Raw genomic sequence first — 24,331 nt, forward strand, 5'->3', positions numbered from 1 at the left:
AAGCCCTGGCTGGGATGATTTAGTTGGGGATTGGTCCTGCTCTGGGTAGTGGGTTGGACTAGATGACCTCCAGAGGTCCCTTCCAACTCTGATATTCTATGATTCTATGAGACCTTCTCTTGGGCATCATGGAGGTAAACAGAGGAGGGTTTATTGAGAGGTGGGCACCCACTCCTTGCTCTCTTTCTCTGACATGCAGTAGATTTGACTCTGAGTGAGAGGGAAGGCTGGTTCAAGTTCTTGTGCAGTGGGTTGTGGGGGAAACTCCCTGCAAGGTCCCCAGTAGGAGGGCAAGAGGTCAACATGGGACAGGCCTGATGGGGGAAGTTCTATACAGTGCACATCCATTCAGCCATGCAGTCATCCATGGCACCAGGTCAGCTGGCTGGGGATTCCTTCAGTTTGCCAGTATCCAGAGCGTTACAAGCATTGATCTCTGCAAATCGAGCACGCCCAGTTTCCAGGAACAGTAGATTACCCTATTCGCTCATCATAACTGTCCTCTCCCACTCCTTTCACCTCACCCAGACTCCCTTGAGTTGGAGAGCCACTGCTCCCAGGTAGCCAGAAATTCCCATCTGAGAGCAATTTAAAGTTAATGTTTCCATCTGGGAGTCAAGTGTGCAGTCAAACTCCCAGCCCCGCTGGCTCAAGATGTGAAGGGTTGTACTATGGCATCACACATGCTACTGCAATTTTGGCCCCAGGCAACGAGGTTCTCAAAACACTGCACTTTAGGGGAATGACGTGGCAGTATATATGAACACTACTATGCTATCCTCTGTTCCCCATACCTTTCCCTGCCTGATAGTTATTAATACTGCACTCATCTTGCTTCCATCACAGACACTACTGTCCTGTAGTTATATGTCCCCTCCAAGCCAGGCATTCACAAAGCCTTAGCAGCACTATTCCTTGCACCACAGCTGCTTGTTACATAAAATTGCTCTGAGTGAGGTCACAGCATTTGTACTCATGCCTACTCCCTGCATATTATTTTATGCTTTAGAATCTTAATGCCTTAATAAGATCAGCCACATAGCTTTGATGCAGCTGCACACACATTTGTAAAGGGAAGAAGACAGTCAGCACACTAAAGCTTTATATATCCTATGGGATGCACACATGGACAAGTCAGCATGGAAGTCAAGAGAGAAGAAAAAGAATCAAGGCAAATCCTTGCAGGTCGGGGAGCATTTCTACTGCAATAGCTGAGTATTTATCTTTGAAACATTCACCTTTGACGGTGACTTGAGCACTGCAGGATGCCCGTCCTGTGCTGTTTTCTGCCAGACAGGTATAAACACCATCATCTTCTGGTAAGGCATCTTGTACAGTCAACTTTGCAACCCCATCTTCAAAGATGGAATGGGCATACTGAATTGGTTCATCTGCAGACATGAAGAAAGAGAACATTTCTTAACACATCACATTCAGCAGGCCATAAATTCCATAAACACTGCTCAGTTTTAATGCACATTATAATTGTAATGGCTGTAGACATGTTACAAACAAGAGCCAAATTCTGTTCTCTGATGCCCATGTGCTGCTCTTTCCTGATTACAACAGAAACATTCCACATGGATCCAAAGGCAGAATGTGGCCTTTGCTGCAGTATCATTATAGCTATGTGTGGCAGTCCTTACCCAGACAACTCTCCCACTGACTTCCTGCTGTCCTTACTCAAGAAAATGCTGCAGGATTTGGCCCTGTATCTTTGAATAGATTCACAGTCAGGTTGGTAAGTAACAGTCAACTACTGTTTGTCCAAACAACTGTTTATACTTTCTACCAGTCTGAAATTAGATGGTGGAATTGCCGTGTGAACGTAGATTGTAAACTCTTTGGGGCAGACCCCATCTGCTAGTTCTGTGTTTGTACAGAACCTAGCACAATAGGGTCCTGGTCCATGAATGGGACTCCTAGGTGCTACACCACAAATAATAAAAGAATAATGTACTGAGCACTTTAGTACTAGCAAGATGTCAATAAATGGAAGGCATTCCAAGATGGCAAAAATGATGAAGACTGGAGGGACTGACTTAGGAAGAAAAAGTAAGAGAACTACATCTAAGTATGAATGGTTTGGTTGCTGACAACTATAGCCTGATCTGTATTAGAAACCTTGACTGTTCCTGAATGTGATTTTCACCAAGCGGTTCCCCTAAGGAGGTCCTGAAAATGGTTTAAGTGCTAGTATGGATCAAATAATACTGCTTTAATATTGTTTCAGAAAGTTCCACCAAGTCTCAGTCAGACTTTCTGAAATGTTACTGAAATCTGTTTTCCCTGGTCTTAATTAGTTTCCAATATTGGTTCATCAGTGATACAGTTTCCTAGTTTAAATAAGGTTTAAGACTGCCTGATAGCTGTGTATAAACACCAAGTTGAGGAAGGATTTAGGGTCATCCTTGGGGATATATCTAAGAGACAATGAGGTGGAACTGAGCAAAAGAAATAGTAGGCTGAACTGGACAAACAATTCAATCAGCTGGGGGGGGGGATCTCCAAGGGAAAAGACAGAAATATCATTGTCTGAGTCATTTAACGTTAGTTGGGACAAAGCACGGGAGTTTATAGACACCAACCATGGACTGGATGATCTAATAGGTTTTTACCATCTCTGTTGGTGCTCTCAGTCTTAGAAAGACGACAATTTACTTTCATACTCCATTTGCGCCTGAAGCTTGAAGTCTTGCTGTGTAATACTTACAGTGTTTTACAATACCAAGGTGGATGATCTCAATCTACTATTTGTCCACTAAATCACCACCTTGTAAAATGAGTAACTTTCTATCCTTTGAAAAGTTTGGGGTCAGCATTTAAACTACGTTTTTGGGAGTCAGCAATACATTTTCAGGATGAAACCTCCTAAACCACTTCATAAAACATTCACTTCCCAAATTATGCATGTTTTTATTGCTATTTCCTTTATCTTCTCTTCTACGCTTTACATACTGCGGTGGCTCCAATCCCACAATTGCAATAATCCAGTTAATTCCAAATAATTATTTGCAGGACTGAGGCCCAAGATACCAAGCTGTTCGGGGGCAGGGAGCATCTTCCTAGGCTGTGTCTGTGCATCACCTACCAGAATGGGGATCCTGGTTAAGACTCTTGGCACTACAGTAATAAAAATAAGAACTCCAGTATCAGAGGGGTGCATGCTTAAATGCATTCAGTATGCAATCTGGTTTACTGAGAACAAGATGGCATCATTTCTTCAGGCATGAATAAGCAAAAGAGCCATGCAAATGTTCTCTGTGAAAAAACAGTGTAATTTCTTTTGCCATATTAACGAATCAAAATTTGTTGGCACTTCAATTTTCCTCTTTGGGTATTAAGAAAACTTTGACTTACTTTGTTTGCAGAACTACTTGCCATTTCATGAAACCACGGACACAGAACCAAAAAAAACAAAACAAAAAACAAAACAAAACACCACATCTGCCCAGTGGAACAACCAACAGTCAGAGTCTACCTTATGCCCCTTTGTCTAGATTTACACCTAACAAAAACAATTTTCCCAGTAGGGAAATGTTCTCTTCTCCAAGGGCATAACATTCAAATCTCCATGACAGTTTGGCAGCAAGAACAATAACAAAAAATACTTTACTGATGGCAATTTATACCAGAAGAAAGGAAATTTTCCTCCTATTTATTAAACGCTGTCCTAAAATAAAACACAACTTGGAGGATTATTTTGCTAAAAGGTTAAGGTAATATTCATTCTTTTTTAAACCCATCAAAATGAGATTCAGCCTGGGAAAATGAGTAAACAATCTGAAAAGCATATTCAGCAAGAAGGAGATGTTTGGAACAATGAGATGTTAGCCATACCACTGCACGTTAGACAGAAGCTAGCAATGAAATATGGGAAGGAAGAGAGGCTAAAGCAGTGATACCCAGACCTCAGTGATTCAGGAGCCAAATTAGCAATCAACATTACCCAAAAGAGCCACAGTAGTGTGAATTCAATGTTTCATTTACTATTGATATATAGTAAATTCATTTATAAATAGTATATGAAACAATGAATTCAAAATACGGTGGCTTTTTTGGGTAACGATCGCTAACCACTGAGGTTTGAGTATCACTGTTTTATACATATTTTATTCTCACAGCAAAATGACTCACCAAATATAATTATTTTTTCAACTACAATTAGATAATAACACAGTAAAAGCATTTGATTGGTTAATAACTTAGATTGATTAATAATTGAATCACAGTATTTTATAATATGTGCTGCAAAGAGCTGCAGGAGACCCATTAAAGAGCCATTTGCAGCCCGTGAGCCTCAGTCTGAGTATCACGGGGCTAAAGCAATTCTGAGCTACATACACAAGTATGACAGAGAGCTGTTCCAGTGAGATCACTCCTAGAACACTGTGGTATAGTTCCATGTACCTCAATTCTGGGAAATTGATATTAAATTGATGGGAATTTGGAGAAGAGCAATTAAAATCATTAAAGGGCAGGATGGTACTGACTTATAAGAGATTAATAGACTCACGTAAAGCACTTGGTTATGAGCTCTCCAAGTAACCATCTATAAGGAGATGGAGAACGTAAACAGCAAAGAGAATGAGAAGTGGCTCAGGTGGCAAAAGGGAGCATTACTAGGAATAACAGGATTAAAACTAAGGATAGGACAATTTTAGGGTGAAGAGCAGGAAAACTTTGTTAAGTTTAGGAAGAGGAAGAGTCTCCAAAGGGAATTAGCAGACACTTCAGATCATTCAGAACTAGATTGGATAAAATACCAGAAAATGTACTGTAGACAACAATGCTTCATGGGAGCAGTATGAGATGGAAAAGGATACTGTGAAGATATTCAGCTGCACCTATTTGTGCAAAATGAATATGGGCCTTCTCCATACAGGCACTGAGAGGTAGTTACAGATGGGATAGGTTATAGCATTTATTCATCTACCGGGCTAGCTGATCTTTAGTGGAAGTCTCCTTGTGCTGTGGCTTGGAGAAAATATTAAGCTTCACATAATTTCAGCTGACAAAAAGGCATGGCATGCTGGATGGTCACTGAAATATATGCATGTGGCACTGTAGCATAAACCACTTAGGATATGTCTACACTGCAATTAGACACCCACAGCTGGCCCATGCCCGCTGACTCAGGCTTGAGCTAAGGGGCTGTTTAATTGTGGCATTGACGCTCAGGCTGCTCCTCAAGCTCAGGTCCCTCCCCCTTTGCAGGGTCCCAGAGCTTGGGCTCCAGTCCAAGCCTGACCGGCTACACCAGGGGTTCTCAACCTTTTCCTTTCTGAGGCCCCCCAACATGCTACGAAAACTCCATGGCCTGCCTGTGCCACAACAACTAGTTTTCTGCACATAAAAGCCAGGACCGGAATTAGGGGATAGCAAGCAGGGCAATTGCCTGGGGCCCCATACGGTAGGACTTCAGCTTTCTGCCCTGGATCCCACCAAGACTAACACTGGTCCTGCTTGGCGGACCCCCTGAAACCTGCTCACGGCCCCCCAGGAGTCCCCAGACCCCTGGTTGAGAACCACTTGTCTACACTGCAATTAAACAGTGCTTTAGCCCGAGCCCAAGTCAGCTGGCACAGGGCAGCCACGGGTTTTTAATTGCAGTGTAGACATACCTTTAGAGTAATTTAGCTCTAAGGTGCTGTTGTTGTCAGCAACTCCCCAATGACCATGTGAAGTCTGTAAGGTGATTGACTGGATACAGAAAACAAAGGTTGTACTGTTCACTGCTGCTCTATTTAGGTTTGATGAGCATGAGAGGGAGATATTGCTGCATATGGAATTCTCTCTTTCTCTATGCTTATATTTTTCCCTCGTACAACCATGTGCTCAAGGTTTCTAATGGTTTCTCTCTACACAGAGAGGTTGTTAGCTTTCTCTTTCCACTATTTACCACACTTACTAAAGACCAGTCATTATGGCTGTTCCTTTTTGATTATTTGATTCTGGTGTTCCTCTACTTTCTTATTCTGATTCGACTGGGAAGATATCATTGCTAGCTGAAATCCTTCCTATCCTTTTCTCAAATTTTCATTTTCCATAGGTGTTTACAGACTGAAGATCCTATCCCATACATTATTTCTTATCAGGGAGACCTAAAAAAAGTGTGAAACCCATACAGTATGCTTCACCTTGAGTGTACTGTATGGTCTCTCATCATTTACAACCAGAGGCAGATTAAGGTTTCCCGGGGCCTTGGGCCAGAGCAAGTGAGGGGCCCCTCCTCACCCCTTCTGCCTGCGGTCCCACCCCCATTCTATGCTCTGCAGGCAGAAAGAAGCTTTGCATTCCAAATACCCAAAACAGTGCATTCCAATGCATCCTTTTCAGAACAAATGGTCTATCTGCCTAATTGCCTAGTATATTGTACATATACCATTTTGCCATAGCATTATTATGGTCTACCTGGAGAAATATTTCAGGACCAGATAACGAAATAAAGGAGAAAGTTGAGTATGGATAGCATTCTGACAAGGTGAAATGTGTGTCTAATTGGCAGAGAGAAAGGCACTCTTCACATTAAAATGGATATCACAATAGCCAGTTGGATCCTTCAGTAAAATGTCAGCCCAGAGGGAGTACATGGAAAAGCTAAATGAAATGCCAACTTTAAAATACTGTTTATAACACATTCAAATGCATTTCCAAATGATGTATAAACAGTTACGTATCACCATCAAAAGTGAGAGAGAAGAGAATTAAAATAGACCAGTATGTTCTGAGAGTCTGGAATGAAAGTAGCAAGTTTGTGTCTTTTGGATAATATAGGACTTCCCTATTTTACTTTAAAATATTAGAGTTTCTTACACTTCTATTACTCAAAATCATCACTGCCAATTGGTATAGGATGGGAGTTGAGGTGTTGGTTTTAACCTATAAAACCCTAAATGTTTTGGGATCCATCTACCAGAGAGAGAGCCTCCCTGCCCACGTAATACTGATGTAACTGAAGTCAGAGACCTTGATCCTGCAAAGATTTACACACATGCTTAAAGTAAATCATACACACAAATCTTTACAGTATCAGAGCCAGCCTTGCCTTTCCACATTTCACTACCTAACATTTGGTTTGCCAGTGTCCAAGTTAGTTAGACTTCTAGACAACCTGCAAACCCATTTTTTCCACTCCCCAGGCAGACACTCCCAGTTTACTCTTGAGGGTTGTGGGAGTATAATGTCATAAGAATCTTCCTGTACTATGCATTATTCGTATTAGGACCAATACCTGAGTACATTCAAAATGCTATATACATACTTTAGTATTTTCCAAGATATGCATGTTGAAATACAGTATGTGCCCATCCCCTGCACCAACAACAGCTTTTTAATATGCATCTCCCCATCAACACTGTCATGGTTCCATAAACTACAGTCAGGTGGCTACGATGGTTTGGACATCAAGAAGTCATGCATCAATTGCAAGTATTCTATTACGGGATAATTCTGCAACAAAAGAGATCTTTTAAAAAACGCCTCATTGTCAGCTGGTACCACACTGTACCAATTAGTTAGCATGCATGTAGTTAGAGTGTGGAAACAAGCATCTCTGAAGCCACATGGTCTAGTACAGGGGTCGGCAACCTTTCAGAAGTGGTGTGCCGAGTCTTCATTTATTCACTTTAATTTAAAGGGTCCATTTTAATGTTTTTAGAAGGTCTCTCTCTCTCTATAAGTCTATATATTATATAACTAAACTATTGTTGTATTGTAAAATAAACAAGGTTTTCAAAATGTTTAAGAAGCTTCATTTAAAATTAAATTAAAATGTTGATCTTAAGCCGCCAGCCTGCTCAGCCCGCTGCTGGTCTGGGGTTCCGTTCACCTAGGCCAGGAGCGGGCTGAGCAGGGCCTGCGGCCGGGACCCCAGCTGGCAAGGGGCTGGCAGCCAAAACCCCAGACTGGCAGTGGGCTGAGCGGCTCAGCCCGCAGCCACTCAGGGGTTCCATCCGCCGGCTCCTGCCAGCTGGGATCCCGGCTGCCGGACTCACTCAGCCCGCTGCTGGTCTGGGGTCCCGGCCCTACCCACATACAGTGGCCATTCTCTTCCTCTCTCTCTGCACTGAGCTGAGGGTGGGAGTGCACTGAGCACAGGGCTGGGGGTGAAAGAGCAGCCTGGGGGTTGGGGTGTAGGATCTGGCCAGGAGCTAGAATGAGGGAGGGGGCTCAGGGTTGGGGCAGGAGGTTTGGGTGTGGAGTGCTTATCTGGGCAGCTCCCATTTGGTGGGAGGGGTGCAGGTGGAAATGTGTGTGGGAGGGGAAGGTGCAGGAGCTCCCATTTGGTGCTCAGGATGGGGGTGGGGATGTGGGGGGTGCAAGAATCAGGATGTGGGGGGTGCATGGGTGTGGGGGGGTGCAAGAGTCAGGGCAGAGGGCTGGGGGCATGTGAGGGAGGGTGCAGGTGTCAGGGTATGGGGTGCGGGGAGCCTGGGTATGTGTGGGGGTGCCAGAGTCAGGGCTGGGATCGTGGGGGGGAGGGGTGAAGGAGTCAAGCAGAGGGCTGGGTGTGTGTGAGGTGGGTACAGGGCTCAGGGCAGGGGCCTTGGGGTGTGCGCGGGGCTGCAGGGCTCAGGGCAGAGGGCTGGGTGTGTGTGAGCGGGGTTCAGGGCAGAGGGCTAGGGATGTGGGCTGGGGTGCTCACGGCAGGGGGTTGGAGGGGATATGCCCCGCTTCCCCAAGGCCCTGCCCCTGCTTCTTCTCTGCTTCCGCCAGGAGCAGCGAGCACGCTGACTCCGCTCCTCCCCCACCCCTCCCTTGCAGGGGCCATCAGAGGAGGAGGAGGGGCAGGAACCCAGCACACTGCGGGAAGAGACAGGGGAGCCGGCAGGACCAAGCTTCTGCCCCCTGCCCCCGCGGGAGGGGGTGGGGAGTGGAGAAGAGCGGGCCGGGCCAGGCCAGGCCAGGCCGGATTTTTAATGGCACGCTGCTGCCTGCTGGGAGCCTGGCAGGCAGCAATGTGCCATTGAAAATGGGCTCACCTGCCATCTTTGGCACGCATGCCATAGGTTGCCTACCCCGGTCTAGTAGATGGGGTGCAGGACTCGGAGCTTGGCAACCTGAGTTCTATTCCTAGCTCTGCAACCGACCTGCTGTGTAACCTTGTGAAAGTCACGTCTCTCTGTGCCTCTGTTTCCCTTCCTGCCTTTGTCTATTTAGATTGTAAGCTCTTTTGAGCAGGGACGGCCTCTCACTATGTGGTTCTACAGGGCCTAGTGCACTGGGGGCACTGATGTAATACAAATTAATAATGGTTTACACACAATCCTGGAACACAGGATCACTTGCCACTGTACTGTAACAATACTTGTAGATAAAACAACGTAAAGCAGCTCAACAGCCAAAAGCCATCATGAAGACTAATACATGATTCTTGGTTGCAAAATATATAGGATAAAGTGCACTTGTATAAAGGTTCTCTGTGAAGTTTTACCCAGGTGCCAAGATACAAGTGATGGCTCATAACTGGAGGTCAAAAGTCACGTGGTCAAGGTGGTTAGGAACAAGCCTGAATGATAAGCAGTGGTGCAGGGGTGGTGGTGAAGGAGAGAGAGGAAATAGTAGCTCCCCATGTTAACATTTCTGCCCCTAGGTCTGTTGTTCAAATGCCAGTGCTGATGGTATAATGTGAATTCTAAAGAGATTCATGTTTTTAAACCAGGCTGCTTTGGTACAATACAGCACCCTCTGTCATCAACTGTAAAAGCCAATTATCCAGGTATGCGAAGGCCATAGAGACAAGCAGGAGGAAGGTCAATCCAAATCTAACATACTGGAGAATGGCAAGAAGAGAGTACAAATATATTGAAAGTCTAGGATTTTCTATAACAATCTTGCATTTATTTATCTCTAGACTGTGTGTTTTTCAGCAGTGCTTTTGACAATAGTTACAGAAAGAGGAATTTCTTCATGTATTCGAAGAGGCTTTATGTTGCACATATCACCCCTGAAGCACTGTGTCAAGGGTCATTCTGACAGGACATTGCCCATTTTCCTGCATTTGGAAATGAAGAGTCTCTCTATGAAGAGACAGAAAGGTGCTATAGGAAGGCAGTGACAGGGAGTTAACCACATGCAGTTATATGTAACCATGCCATTCCATGATTGGGGGAATTTTTCAGGAGCAGGAGGAACCTTAGACTGGGAAGGAGACAGGGCTGACGCTGGATAATTGTGGGAGTGCTCTTTCTATGCAGTACTTCCATCCCAGGCAGCCTTCAGCCAGACAGGCAAGTTATTTTCAGTGGGAGAGGTCAGAACTTCTCTCACATGTGTTTATAATTGTGGATAAAACTGGGGCTTTTCCATTACAGTTATGGAGCACTGCTGAGTTACTGAGAAAGGCATCAGGCCAGGCTGTGGGAACATACCAATCTCAAGGTCACATTTCACTCTCCCTGCCACCTTTCTGAGTTCTTCCATTCAAACTGAATGACTTGAAAAGTGTGCCAGGTAATCAAGGATTATTTGCAAACAACTCACTGTAAAGCAGCCCTGAGAGAGGCAACTTGATAACAAAGCACGCTATTTTTCCCCCCTTTAAAACTTATGGCCTGTGAGAACTTGAAACATCAACTCGTGTCTTGTGAATACCAGATCAGATCATAAGGGCTAAACTGAATAATTTAGGCTAGCATTCAACGGAGATGGCGTGAACCAAAAACTCCCAAATCTAAACTCTTCTGACCCTGGAATTTCGAGGAAGTTTGGATTCTCAGGAGAAGACTGAACAATGGGCCCATCTCTAATTGTAAAAGGATCTGTTAGGACATTTAAGAGCTACATGTGGGGTTTTGTTTGTGGATTGTTCATTTGTTTAAACAAATCTGGTTTTGAGAGTAACCTGATTTGAACAGAAATATTTTAATGAAATGAAAACAAAATAGTTGTAAACAGTTTTGGACACAACATTCCCCTCCTTTGTAATATTAGAAATCCAAAGAGCACCTTGCTACTACAGAAGGAATCAGAAAAACAGAAAATGGAACGGCCAGTCGGGTTTCACTGTCCCAGCTGAGATAAGGGCACAAAAGACACAGCTTGGGTGGTGAGAAGGCAGTAGGAGTTTAAAAATTAAAAAATGTTTAATGATACAAAGTACTATCAGGGAATAACATTATCAAAAAATCCACAAGTTTTATGTTAACAGCATTTCAAGTATTCTTTTTCATCAGCAAAGTGCATATGATGTGTGAGATACAGCAGGGGTTAAGTCCCTCAACCCTCAAAACAAGGTTCTGATACAAAATGCATTTAGATTAATCTTGTATGCAGTGTTGTAGTAGTGTTGAGACATTGTGGGTGAGGTAATATTTTTCATTGGACCAACTTCCAATAAAACACCTCTCGGGGATGGTTTAGATCAGTGGCTTTCAACCTTTCCAGACTACTGTACCCCTTTCAGGAGTCTGATTTGTCTTGCATACCCCAAGTTTCATCTTACTTAAAAACTACTTGCTTACAAAATCAGACATAAAAATACAAAACTGTCACAGCACACTATTGCTGAAAAATCGCTTACTTTCTCATTTTTACCACATAATTATAAAATAAATCAATTGGAATATAAATATTGTACTTACATTTCAGCATATACTATATAGAGCAGTATAAACAAATCATTGTCTGTATAAAATTTTAGTTTGTACTGACTTTGCTAGTGCTTTTTATGTAGCCTGTTGTAAAACTAGGCAAATATCTAGGTGAGTTGATGTACTCCCTGGCAGATCTCTGCCTACTCCCAGGAGTATGCATACCCCTGGTTGAGAATCACTGACCTAGATCAGTGGTTCTCAGCCTATTTACTATTGTGGGCCGCATATGCCACTCTCTATGTGTTATGTGGGCCACATCCACACAATAAATACACTACATGTATGGCCCTGAGGATGTCACGAGGGCCACAGCTTTGTGCTGATTTGGCTACAAGTGGCCCGCGGGTTAGGAACCACTAGTCTAGACAATACTTAGTCCTTCCATGAGTGCAAGGGACTGGACTAGATGACCTCTCGAGGTCCCTTCCAATCCTACGATTCTGTGAGAGAGACAAGCTTTTGAGCTTACACAGGCTGGAGAGCTTGTTTCACTCACCATCAGAAGTTGGCCCAATAAACACCTTAAGGGTAATCTTGTCAGCTTTAGTCCTCCAGTCGCAAAGAGCTTGATGGGCCAGGTGGCTTAGTGGCACAAAACTTACTGTACTTTCTATGGTTTGGGCATGCAAAGCTAAAATGTACTGTGAACTTGACCTAGACATTTGAGCCAAAGGTGGAGACAGGGATCAAGCATGGGGGTAATGATGCCAGATTCATCCTTTCACAAGCACCCCTGTTGCCATTTTGGTACATATAAGTAACTTTAGTGGATCAGACTAAAAACTTATTCTCTGAAGCCTCTGTTGTGCTGCTCCTAAGACCAAACTTAAAAAAACATTATGACACAACCTTGTCACAAGAGCCCCCTGCTGGATGCACATCACAATTGCAATAAAGAACAAAGGTTTCAGAGTAACAGCCGTGTTAGTCTGTATACGCAAAAAGAAAAGGAGTACTTGTGGCACCTTAGAGACTAACCAATTTATTTGAGCATAAGCTTTCGTGAGCTACAGCTCACTTCATCGGATGTATCAAATAAATTAGTTAGTCTCTAAGGTGCCACAAGTACTCCTTTTCTTTTTGCAAATAAAGAACAAAATTGCTTAATGAAAACATTCCCAATGGCACATTTAATATACCCAGACTCATTATTTAGCACATACCCCATTATGGGAAACTAACAAATTCTGTGCAGTACATATAGCTTGGTCATCTACGTTTCTATAATGTGCCCATCCCCATGGTATCTGAGCATCTGGATGCATGTGTTTCTGCAGCCAGAGGAAGTTCTCTTACCGTTGAGGAGCCAGGTGATCTGAGGCACAGGTGTACCTTCCACAGAACACTGCAGCACGAAATCTTGCCCTTCGCTCACTGTACATCCCTTCAAGACACTGGAAAACCTTGGAGCCATCTCTTCAACTTTAGACCCTTTAAGTCAAAGTGAAAGCGGATCTGTTAATACAGGGCTGACAAATCGACTACTCCTCTGGGAGTTTTACTCAGTAGATTAAGAGGATATAATGGAATGACAATGCAAAATCATTTCCAGATACATGTGCAAGATCACAGCTGTAAAGAAAAGAATCTTTTGGAAGTAAAAACAATTTTGACTCATGGACTAATAAAAAGATGGGGCTCCCTGCATAGTCTTCAAAGATTTTTCTTGCCTTTCACGCTTTGCATTAGGCTCTGGTTTTGCAAGTGAAACCCACACCCAGCCATGTGCATCAGGCCACCATGAGGAACTGAAATCCATTAACAGAAAATGAAGAAGTGCAAAGAAAAGGACGATCAGGTTTTTCACAATTCTCCCCCTTAGGCAATGAAACAGAGGAGGAATTAAGGATTTTGCCAACATGCTGGAAATAGGATTCTGACAAGGCAGGAAATGTGCTGTGGAGGAACCTGAGGTGGTCAGGTTTAAAAGCCAACAATTCCCAGTGCTGGCCGAGAAATGTTGCATCAACATGACTGGAGCTTTGTAAAAAACCTCAGATCACATAAAAGAATGGGCTTGGAAAAAAAAATAACTTAGGCCAGTGTTTGCTAAGATGCTCCAGAATCTTGCAAGCAAACCTGATATTTAAGGGTTGCAAGCTCAAAAATGGTGCCAGATAAAACTCTCAGGTTTTGTTCCATGTAATTCTCACTCCACACCTTTCCTTATTACCTATTGTACCACACAAGAGTGTTAACAGAATCAGTTAGCATTTGGAAAGCAGTTCAGAAATGCAAAGCACTACATAAGTGTTAAGCAACTTCCAACAGAGTCCCGTGCAGAAGGTGCACATCTCTTTGGGCAGGGTCTCTGCCTTCTTCTTCATTCATATTACATTATTTTATTACACACAGCCATAGCAGCTCTAAACAAGATCAGGACCCACCACATGTCAGGCACCCTGCCAACACAGTGAGGAACAGCCACTGCCCTGAAGAGCTTACAAGAGAGAAAACAAAGGGTGAAGTGGTGACGAAGGGAGACAGAGATATAAAGGGACTTGCACAAGATCACACATCAGGTTGGTGGTAGAGCAGAGCTGGGAATTAAAAAGTCTATGTATGAATTAATTTTAATAGGAATTTTGCAGCCAAATCTCTTAGACAGCTTTGAAAATCCCAACCTTATTTACTAAAGTGCACATTGGCTCACCCTAACTTACTTACTTTCTACACTTAACACCCAGCTGCTGGAAGTTTGACCTCTGGGGTTGAAGGCTGTACAGCTATAGGACCCACTGTCTCCCAAGTGGGTTTTCATTAAGCACAAGCAATGAATTCCATCCTCTTCGTATATTTGGATGCCATCTCTTCCTTTTACAGGGGCTCCCTCTTTGAACCATTCCACATCTGGTTTTGGTTTCCCTGAAACTAGATGATGCAAAGTTGGAGCATGGGGGTGAGGGCCATTAAAGATATTTCCTCATTATGATAAACCTTCACTTTGCCTATTATATTTTTACCAGCACAATAGACATTGTAAAATATTTTGATACACAGTTACTGCTTATCCTTCCCCACCCATCCCTTAAAGAGACATTGACAACTTGAAAAAAGTCACACGTACGTCTGTCTGAAAATTGTTCCTCTAGTGTTGTTACAAGTCACACCTAAGATTGCTGTAATCCAGCTAGATTGGGGGTAGGAGGTAGGGAGGAAGAAACATGTTACACCTTCTTCGTTTGCTTTCTGCATTTGGCAGCACTTTGTGAATTGTCAGTTTCTACTGTAAAATTGGTTACAGTAGTTGCTCAGGTTCTGCTCTTTGGCTAGGTCTTTCACATGGCAACGGCGAACAGAACAGTCAAAAATTAGAAAAAATGCCATTCCTTCAACTGTGTGTTTGCAAGGCTGGATACTTAATCTGACTCAGCTCAGCAAGGGATGAGGCATGTGGGAGAATGGTGGTTACAAGAGTGAAAGATCATGAGCTGTGCTTAATGTCATAGACACATCTTGTTGGTTCCTCTCTGGTTTTTGAGGGATGCGAACAGGAGGAGCAGAAACAATGGGAGAAAATAAATTGGAAGAGCATCTATTGCATGTACAACTGTGAAGTACAGGGAGAATAGATTGACCAAGGCAGAGGACATATCAAGAAGGGAGAAGCACTGACACTGGACAAAGTCACTTGACTCTTAAGACCTGATCGGAAGCACCCTGAAGTCAACAGAAAGACACCCATTTACTTCAGTAGGCAATGAATGAGGGAGGCCCTTAGGCCCAGATCCCCAATGTTATTTAAGCTCCTAACTTCTACAGAAGTCAGTGGAAGTTAGGAGCCTAAATGCCTTTGAGGATCTGGGCCTTAGTGCCTCTGTAAAATAGAGAGAACATTTCCCTCCCTCACAGGAGTAGTGCAAGGCTTCACTAGTTCATGCTTGTCTAAAGTCCTTTGAGACAGTGATAAAGAAGTGCTTAGCATTAATATACTATGAAAATAAACTATTCAGGGAGCCCTTTGGAATACCTTCTCCACTCCTGACTCACTGGGAGGGTAATACAAAATATATTTTTTCTAGAGTGAGGAAGACACATCAGAAAGGAAATCAACGACTAGATTTTTTCCTGCCTAAAATGTAAAGCCATCTCTCTCTTTTTTTAGGGAGCTATTTGATGTGCAAATGTTACATTAAAATACCAGAAAAATGCTTCAAAATTATTTTCTACTAAACTGCAATAAAAATGGAAGTTCCTCATATTTTCCTCAAAGAAGGGATTAAAAGATTGCCCATGATGTGCAGCCAAAAAGCCCTCCATGGCCCCTTTCTCCTCTGAGAGGTTAAAATCGGATCCATTTTTGAAGAAGAGGAAACACTCAGCCAGGGCCTTTTAATTATGACCTTCTGTAGTTAAATCATTAGAAACACTTGACTAAATACCACTTGGCTAGACTAAGCAGTGAGGCTGAGCTGTAAGTAGGGGGTGATGTGCAAGTGCCAAGAGAAAGCAGTGTGACTCCATTACAATTCCTTCTCTACTCCATCCCTTTCTCCAGGGGACAGTAACTTACTACAGCACTGAAAAAGGTACAGCTTACTTATCCTCTTGTACTAATTCAGCACCACAGATCAGCATGCTGAAGAAGGGGACAGAGGCAAGAAACTGCTGGTGGGGCAGAATAAGGAGGGAGTGAGCGCTGGGCATGCAGCCCACGGTCAGCCATTCTGCACCTGAGCCTTGGTGCAGGAAACCCTAGAACAGCCATGCAGGGGAGTGGCCTTGGGCTCCTACTCCCTCTTATTCCCCTGAACAGCCATATTAAGGTCTGGCCCTGTATAGAAATCACACAGACAGAACAACACAATGGTGTGCAGTGGAACAATGGTGCAAGTGTGGAGTGCCACAGATGAGCTGTTTTCAGAATGGTTTAGGAAGGAGGCGAAACCTGCACTGAAGAGTGAAGTATTTCCCCCTTATGCTATCTACAGCAAAAGAGCCCTAAGCACTGGGTTAGTTGAGCTTTCATCCCTTTACCTTTGCTTTTGAATTTGACCTCCTGGCCTTCTAATACTTCCTGGCTTTGTGGATGGCTCTCAAACTGCGGAGGGACTCCCTGAGGCTCCCTCTTCTCCTCTGTTGTGCTCTTCCTTGTTCCAACTCTGTTTTCTGCTTCCCTACTCCTTGGACCAGCTTGTCTGATGAGAGAAGCAGTTTGTCGAGTTGTCGTCAGGGGCTGTGTGGTCCCTTTCCTGTCCTCATCCTGTCCAGTAGAAGTGGCCGTGGATTCTGCCTTTGGTTCTGGTTGCACTTTAATGGCTTGCAGCGTTATGGTGCTGGAAGTTTTCTGTAGGCCCCGAGATCCCCTTGCCTCTCCTTTAGGTTCCTGAGCAGGTTCTGTGTTGGTTTCTCTGAGCTGTCGTTGTCTATTGTCCTTGGCTTCTTTGGAGGAGATAGAAGAGGCCTCTTTCTTTACTGCTGTCCTCTCTTTGGTTTCAACTGTGAGGTCAGTGCTGCTGGATTTCAGTTCCTTAGCAATCCCATTGCTAGTTGCCAGTTTGAATTCTGAATTTTCAATAGCTTTGGTTGCAGTGGAAGTTGATTTTGTTGGAGTGCTGAAAGGAAATTATTTATTTAGAGATATAATCAATGGCTTGTAATAATTAGTACTTATACAGCACTTCTAGCTTCAGAGAACTTTGCAAATGTTCATAGTTTATAAGGGCAGAAGGGAGCATTGTAATCATTTAGTCTGACCTCCTGTAAAGCACAGGCCACAGGACATCCCTGAATTAATTCCTGTTAATTAGCTAACCCCCACAAAACCCCTGTGAGATAGAGGTTAATAATATTCCCCTTTAACAGATAGGTAAATAAGTGGCTTGTGCCACAGAGTGACTCAATGTCAGAATGTGGATTCCAAAACAGGAGTTGCTGGATCCCATTCCTCTGTCCAGGCCCTCTCTTACATGACATGGGTCAGATTCTGATCTCACATACACTGTCTTAGACTTACAGTTCACTCCATTTAAATGTATGGAGTGACACTTATGTAAAATCAGTGTAAGTGTGAACGGATTCAGGCTACATATATAAATGACTCAAAACACTGAATAAGTTAAACTTCCTGTAGATAATTCCAGCTGACTATTTTCACTGTATTATTATGCTTATTAGAGATAGGGTAAAATTCTCAAAAATGCCTAAGTGATTTGGGAACCTAATTTATATTAACTTTCAATGAGACTTAGGCTCTTAAGTCCCCAAGTCTCTTGAAAATAGGACTAAGGCTTGCAAGTCACTTAGGCACTTTTGAAAATTTTACCCATAGTGCCTAGGGGCCTCAAGAAGGTTAGACTGGATAAATAACTATGTATCAGGCTTGCACTTGCGATTATACATTGTTATGGTTTATAAAACATACCAGTTCTATTCATAGGATAAAAAGGAGGAGGAGCTCTACTTCTTGAGACCTGAGGACACTGCAAGCTCTGGCGAGTAGCTCAATTTTACTGTTAAAAAGCTTGTTACCAGGAGAAGCCTAGGTCTTAGCATTGTGGCAGGGTGAAATTTTGAAAAGCACTTAGTTTTGGCCTAGTTCTGCTTCCAGCCGAGCTGAGCACTTTTAAAAATTTCACTCCAGATGTGTTGGGACAGACAAATCCAACATCCTGAAAGGTCTAAAACTCAGAGCTAGTGGGTATGTTCAGTAAACTAATATGAGCCTCGATGACTCCATGAAGCGATCTTGTACATCCTGGTTAGCACTGGTTAAAACTTTTCATGAATACATTTTTTCCTATTAAAAATGCTCTTTCTTCTAAATGAAAATGTTTCTTTCAGTTTTCAACTTTAAAAAATTTCAGAAAAAAACTGAAAGAGAACATTTTTCATTTCTTATATCTTTTTTCACAGAAAATATTTATCATTCTGACCAGATCTAATCCTGGAATTTCTACGTGAAGGACTTAAAAGCACAGTATGTACTTGTATATGGCAGGAGCACAGTATTCCATATTCATTGTTCGCACTAGTTACCTGGAAGATGTGTATAAATCCTCTAGACTACTTTGAAAATCTCAACAATCATTTCTAGAATTCTAACCTTCCTTTACACTTCAGCAGACATAATAATTTAAACATAAAGCTAGTCCTGCAGAAGTATAAACTTGTTCAGTTCCCAAAATTTGTTTTCCAGAAGGACTAAAACCTTCAGAGGTTTTCTAAATGTATGAAAATAGAAATAATAACCACTAGACCCATTTCTTACTTATCTACTTTTAGTTTTTAATTAAGATTCATGTAGTACCATGCTTTTAAGGAAGATCTGCTCCATATTGACATAATGTATGCAAGTGTTCTGAGCATGAATTAGGGGAGTGTTCAGAGCAAGCAACCTCTTGTTTCATACAGTTCACATGTTGATACTGTAGCCATTCCACATTTGGAGTTCCTCTTTGAAGACAATGTACATAGTGTCGAAGACCTTTGTCTCGCCAGACCTAGCACTTCCCTCTCTGCCTGAGTCCTGCCTGGGGTAAATCAGCCTCACTCTGAGCAGTGTTTGTCTTCCCCCAAACGGTGCTCCTCTGGCCATATTTTCAGGGTAGGAGTTGGGATTGGCCTCAGGGGCGAGCCTCCACCAAACAAAAAGGAAACAGTCTCACAAACACAAAAACAAAGGGGGATACCTTTCCCTGCCCCCTTGTTGGGGCAGGGTGTTGTTCTGTTTGCTCCAGGGTGTCAGTCCTTCCCCTAGCAGACACTCAGGTTTGGTTGTTTCCCCTATGGGAAGGAGCACAGCCTCTCACCCTGGGGAAGCTTATTTCCCTATGGCCACTAGCCTGGCAGTTGCAGGGGGTGGGGGGGTTGGGTTTAAAAGGTCTCAGGCAGTCCCTTAATTGGATGCTGGTGTCCCTAATTGACCTGAGGTAACCACTTCTCAGCTTGGAGGAAAGAGGGCCTTTAACATTCTAGGGCTAACATATTGGCCCTCTGCCACACTCCTGCAGCTGCCCGGCCTGACTTTGTCACACCAGAAACATCAGAATTTTCTCTTATGGATCAGATCAGTGGTCTGTCTCGGACAGAATGCTGCCACCGACAGCGACCGATACTAACTGCTTCACAGGAGATACAAGGAATCCATTATGAGATAATCTGTCCCCGAGTAAAGTTTCTTTCTAACCCTCAAACTTACGCAATGAAGAAGGTGGTTTGTTTTTCTTTCAGTGAAGTTTCATGCTGCAATTTCAAGACCACAGTATATTTCATTTCAAAAGATCGGAAAAGGGAAAATGTATGGAATGAAAAACATACCATAATGGGTGAACATACAGGTCTGTCTTATCTGAACCTGAAATAAAAATAAAGTAAACATATTATACTAAATACAAACCTTGAAAATGTCAAAATAAAGCTTTTGGCAAAGTTTATATTTTGGAGAGTCAATTTTTTTTTGTATGGGAGCCAAATTATGGCTTGCCACCAGAGGAAAGTTGAGATGGATCTAAATCATACCCACTTTTTGCTGAGTCACTGGACCACAACAAATTCATTGACAGATCTTGACTCCCAACCACAAGTGCTGACTGCTCAACTGAAATGGCAAGAGGTCTTGGCTCAGTTTAAGATATTCCTGGATCTAGCAACTGCAAGGCCCACTGAAAACTAAAGGGCTTTGCCAGACTGAAGTGTTCTGGGTTAGAAAAGGCAGGCATGCAGGATATTACAGCTGGAGACAGCTCATTAATTCTTAATGAAACTTCAGAGAGGATGTGGACCTAGGCAGGCCACACATCCTCTGTATTTGATCTAAAAAGTGTAATTACGAAGATGCTGAATCAGGTGTTCTGGTTGTAAACTGTGTCCAGCCACAAATTCCTGATTAAGCATGAGCTGGCTGGTAGAGATCAACACATTCAACACAAACAATGGCATAAAAATGAAACCAACATATTGAATCTTTCACTTTTGGAAGAAATGTTCTGGCATGGAAGCTCACACATGGCTTACAATGAACCCAGGGATTCAAATTGCTCAGAGATTTAGTTTTCTTCTTATTCTAAAAGACCCCAATTATTCTGGGTCATTTAGTGACAGTTACATCTGTCCTTGCATGGGTATGCCAGGAGGGAAAGATCCTTCTCCCACACTTATGCACAAAGCAGTGGTAGCCATAAATGGGCTGCCAACACTGCAGAGCGCAAAGGCAGGGTGCCAGTTAGTGCTGTCTGCAGTGCTCTAAGTCTACAAGCACAGGAAAGCACTGTTTACAGTACATGGTGACCAGATTTTTAAAGTGAACAGCCAGGACAGCAGTTCAGGGAAGGAAGGCAGCATAAGGAACAGTTTTGGACCCCAATACAAGAAAGCACTTTAAGCACATGTTTAGAGATGCTAAAGTCCCATCGAGTTTTATGCAAATGTTTAAGTGTTGCCCTGAATAATGCTACTTTCTTGAACTCAGGCCTTGGTAAGGTACAGGGAAGTTTGCAGAGATGGGCTTCAGAACTTGTGCTAGGAAGGGCAGTGGGTTCACTGGGAGGCGAAAAAGGGCAGGTCTTCAGTATGTCACTGATCAAGGAGGTGCGGGGAGTGTCCCTTGAGGAGCATATGAACTCAGTCTGCTTGTTGTCAATATCAATATCTGAGGCAGCTCATCCAGGTGACGAGTCTGCAGGGAGTTACAAAAACCAGGACAAAACAACTGTGTGTGTAGAGTCAATGTGGACATAGAGACAGACTTTGGGGGAGGGGGCAGAGAACATCTCCAGACATCAGGGACATGTTCTCACCCTGAAAGGGAGTTGTCTCTGAATCTGACAATTCATTTGGCTGTGGACCACTTCCTACTGGACAGCTTTATCTCCCAGACAAAGATTGTCTCCTCACTTTTGAAAAGCAGGAGCACAGTATCCCTCATGTGATCAAGATTCAGGAACTTTTATTGTCACTCCATACAAACCTCCAGCAGGGCTGAGCACCCTGGTGTAGACTTGCAAGTTATAAAAAAAATAAAATAAATAGGAACTACTAGAAGGTTGTACTTATGTTACACCTGGCATTTACTTCTGGAAGCTTACTTTGCTGTTCAGTGCCCACTAAGGGCAGCTTTTGATACCTTTACTCCTGTTGAACAGCGCTTCACTCCACAAGTATTCTCAATGAAAGAAAAGCAATCACTGCTGGAGCACGGTGCTATTCAGCCTAGGTAAAGGTGTTGAAATCTGGCCTGGGCCTTTCAGTCCATGTACACTCACTTCATCATGCTCAATGAATGTTCGGTCTCTTACTGTTTGTGTACTTTGCAACACTGTAATCAAGAAGTTAAGATGAGGAGGAATGCCTAGGAGACAGGGACTCGCCCATAGAACTTCCTGCCACTGGAGAGCAGTCTGAGCCCAAGACTCTTCTCTTTCTGCAATCTTCCTCCTCACAACAGTCTTTGAATAGCCCCAGCAGTGCACTTCAGGAAGTAAGCTGCCTAGAAATGGTTCTTTGTCAGTAAGTGTGTTCAAGTTGAGGGTGAGGAGGATGGAGAACTTTCTTCTTTAGGAAACATTTTGAGGGCTGGGTTGGCAGGTGCAAAGAGCCTGGGCAATACCTTTTCAGCAAGCTACAACATATTTAGAGCCAGTTACTCAAAAGTGATAAGTGATTTTGAGTAACCAACCTGAGACACCTTAAAGTGACCTGACTTTGAGAGGGTGGTGCTCAGCACATGCAGAAATATCAGGCCCTTTCAGGTTTCTGAAGCTGGAAACCCAAAATCACTATAAAAATAATACCTGGCTCTCATATAGCACTTTTCATCCATAGCTTTCAAAGCACTTTACAAAGGTGATAAATGTCCATTTTACAGATGGGGAAACTGAGACACAGAGTGGCAAATTAAACTCAGTCTTAGTAGCTGACTCAGAGGAACGAAGCCCATGTAGGAGGGGCCTAGAGTGTCGTTTCTGAGGAAATATTTTGAAAATGAAGGTAGCTTGGTGAATACCAAAGGCATAAATCAATGCCCCTAACAGACACCTCTCCAAAGCACCCTGTGTGTTACCACACAGAAATCCATACTGCATTTTATGCATGTGTTTTGCACAAGTTACAGTTATACTCACAACATAAAACAAAGATTCTACTGCATTTCTCTTACACCTTGGAGGACTCTATAGAATTAGCTCTCTGAATGCATTGATGAGATTGCCAGATCATGAGTTGTGGCTACTCCAATTAGTCTAGAGAGTGACTAAAATGCTACAGAATAGTCTAAGAGATTCACAGGTTCCAAGGGACCATTGTGATCATCTACTCTGACGTGCTGCATAATACAGGCCATAGAACTTCCCAAAAATGATTTCTAGAGCAGATCTTTTAGAAAAACATCCAACCTTGATTTTTTGTCAGTGATGGAGAATCCACCATTCCCTTGGTAAACAGTTCCAATGGTTAATTACTCCCACTGTTAAAAAATATGCGTCTTTTTTCCAGTCTGAATTTGTCTAGCTTCAACTTCCAGCCACAGGATCATGTTATACCTTTCTCTGCTAGACTGAAGAGCCCATTATTAAATATTGTTGCCCACGTGGGTACTTACAGATTGTAACCAAATCACCCCTTAACTTTCTCTTTGTTAAGCTAAATCAGGGGTCGGCAACTTATGGCATGCGTGCCAAACACGGCATGCGAGCCAATTTTTAATGGCATGCTGCTGTCTGCCAGACCCGGACAGACAGCAGCGTGCCACTAAAAATCCTGCCAGGCCCGGCCTGCTCTTTTCCGCCCCCCGCCCACTGCTCTCTCCTTGCAGGGCAGGCAAGCTTCCCCCTCCCCCCACCTCTTCCCCCAGCGTGCTAAGTTCCTGCCCCTCCTTCTCTCCTTCCCTAAGGCCGATCAGCTGACGGCCCTTACTACCGATGGGAGAGGGAAAAGCGGAGCCGCAGCGTGCTCCGGGGACCTTGGGGAAGGTGGCGGAATCAGGGCATATCCCCTCCAGCCCCCTGCTGTGAGCTGCTCAGGGCAGGGAGCTGGGAGCACCCCCACGACCCCAGCCCACACCCCCAGTCATCTGCCCTCACCCCTGCACCCCCCTCACACACATCCAGCCCTCTGCCCTCACCCCTGCACCCACCACACCCCAGCCCTGTGCCCTGACCCCTGCACCCCCCCAACAACCTCAGCCCTGACTCCAGCTCCTCCCACACATACCCAGTCCCCAGCCCCCTGCCCTGACTCCTGCACCCTCCTCACACACCTTCAGCCCCCTGCCCTGACTCCTGCACCCCCCACACATACCCAGCCCCCCCACACCCCATGTCCTGACTCTTGCACCCCCCACATCCCCACCCCCACCCTAAGCACCAAACAGGAGCTCCTGCATACTTCCCCCCACACATTCCCACCTGCACCCCTCGCACCAAATGGGAGCTGTCCAGGTAAGTGCTCCACACCCAAACCTCCTGCCCCAACCCGAGCCCCCTCCCTCATTCTAGCTCCTGGTCAGACCCTGCACCCCAACCCCCAGCCTGCTCCTTCTCCCCCAGCCCTGTTCTCAGCACACTCCCACCCTCCTCTCAGTGCAGAGAGAGGAAGAGAATGCTAGAACCAGGGAGAAGGTAGGTACCTACTTTATGTGGACAGTGCCGGGACTCGAGACTGGAAGCGGGCTGAGTGGGGCCAGAAGCCAGGACCCTGGCTGGCAGGAGCCGACGGACGGAACCCCAGACGGGCAGTGGGCTGAGCGGGGCCGGTGGCCGGGACCCCAGACTGGCAGTGGGCTGAGCGGCTCAGCCCGC

At 44.1% G+C, this 24,331-nt stretch overlaps 1 protein-coding gene across 3 annotated transcripts in view; it reads right to left on the bottom strand.

The window, feature by feature from the left end:
• Positions 1-24,331, bottom strand: part of MYLK (myosin light chain kinase) — a 320,305-nt gene that overhangs the window by 133,677 nt on the left and 162,297 nt on the right. For 2 of the 3 annotated variants that reach the window (XM_074967150.1, XM_074967151.1), the window contains exons 7-11: positions 19,857-19,893; positions 16,575-17,152; positions 14,265-14,468; positions 12,894-13,028; positions 1,239-1,391 (exon numbers count right to left, since the gene is read on the bottom strand). In XM_074967150.1, the coding sequence (XP_074823251.1) occupies positions 1,239-1,391; positions 12,894-13,028; positions 14,265-14,468; positions 16,575-17,152; positions 19,857-19,893 (1,107 nt within the window). The remainder of the gene's footprint in view (positions 1-1,238; positions 1,392-12,893; positions 13,029-14,264; positions 14,469-16,574; positions 17,153-19,856; positions 19,894-24,331) is intronic. The other variant, XM_074967152.1, reaches the window with a different exon arrangement.

The sequence above is a fragment of the Natator depressus genome, chromosome 11 (assembly GCF_965152275.1).
Source record: "Natator depressus isolate rNatDep1 chromosome 11, rNatDep2.hap1, whole genome shotgun sequence".
NCBI lineage: Eukaryota > Metazoa > Chordata > Testudines > Cheloniidae > Natator > Natator depressus.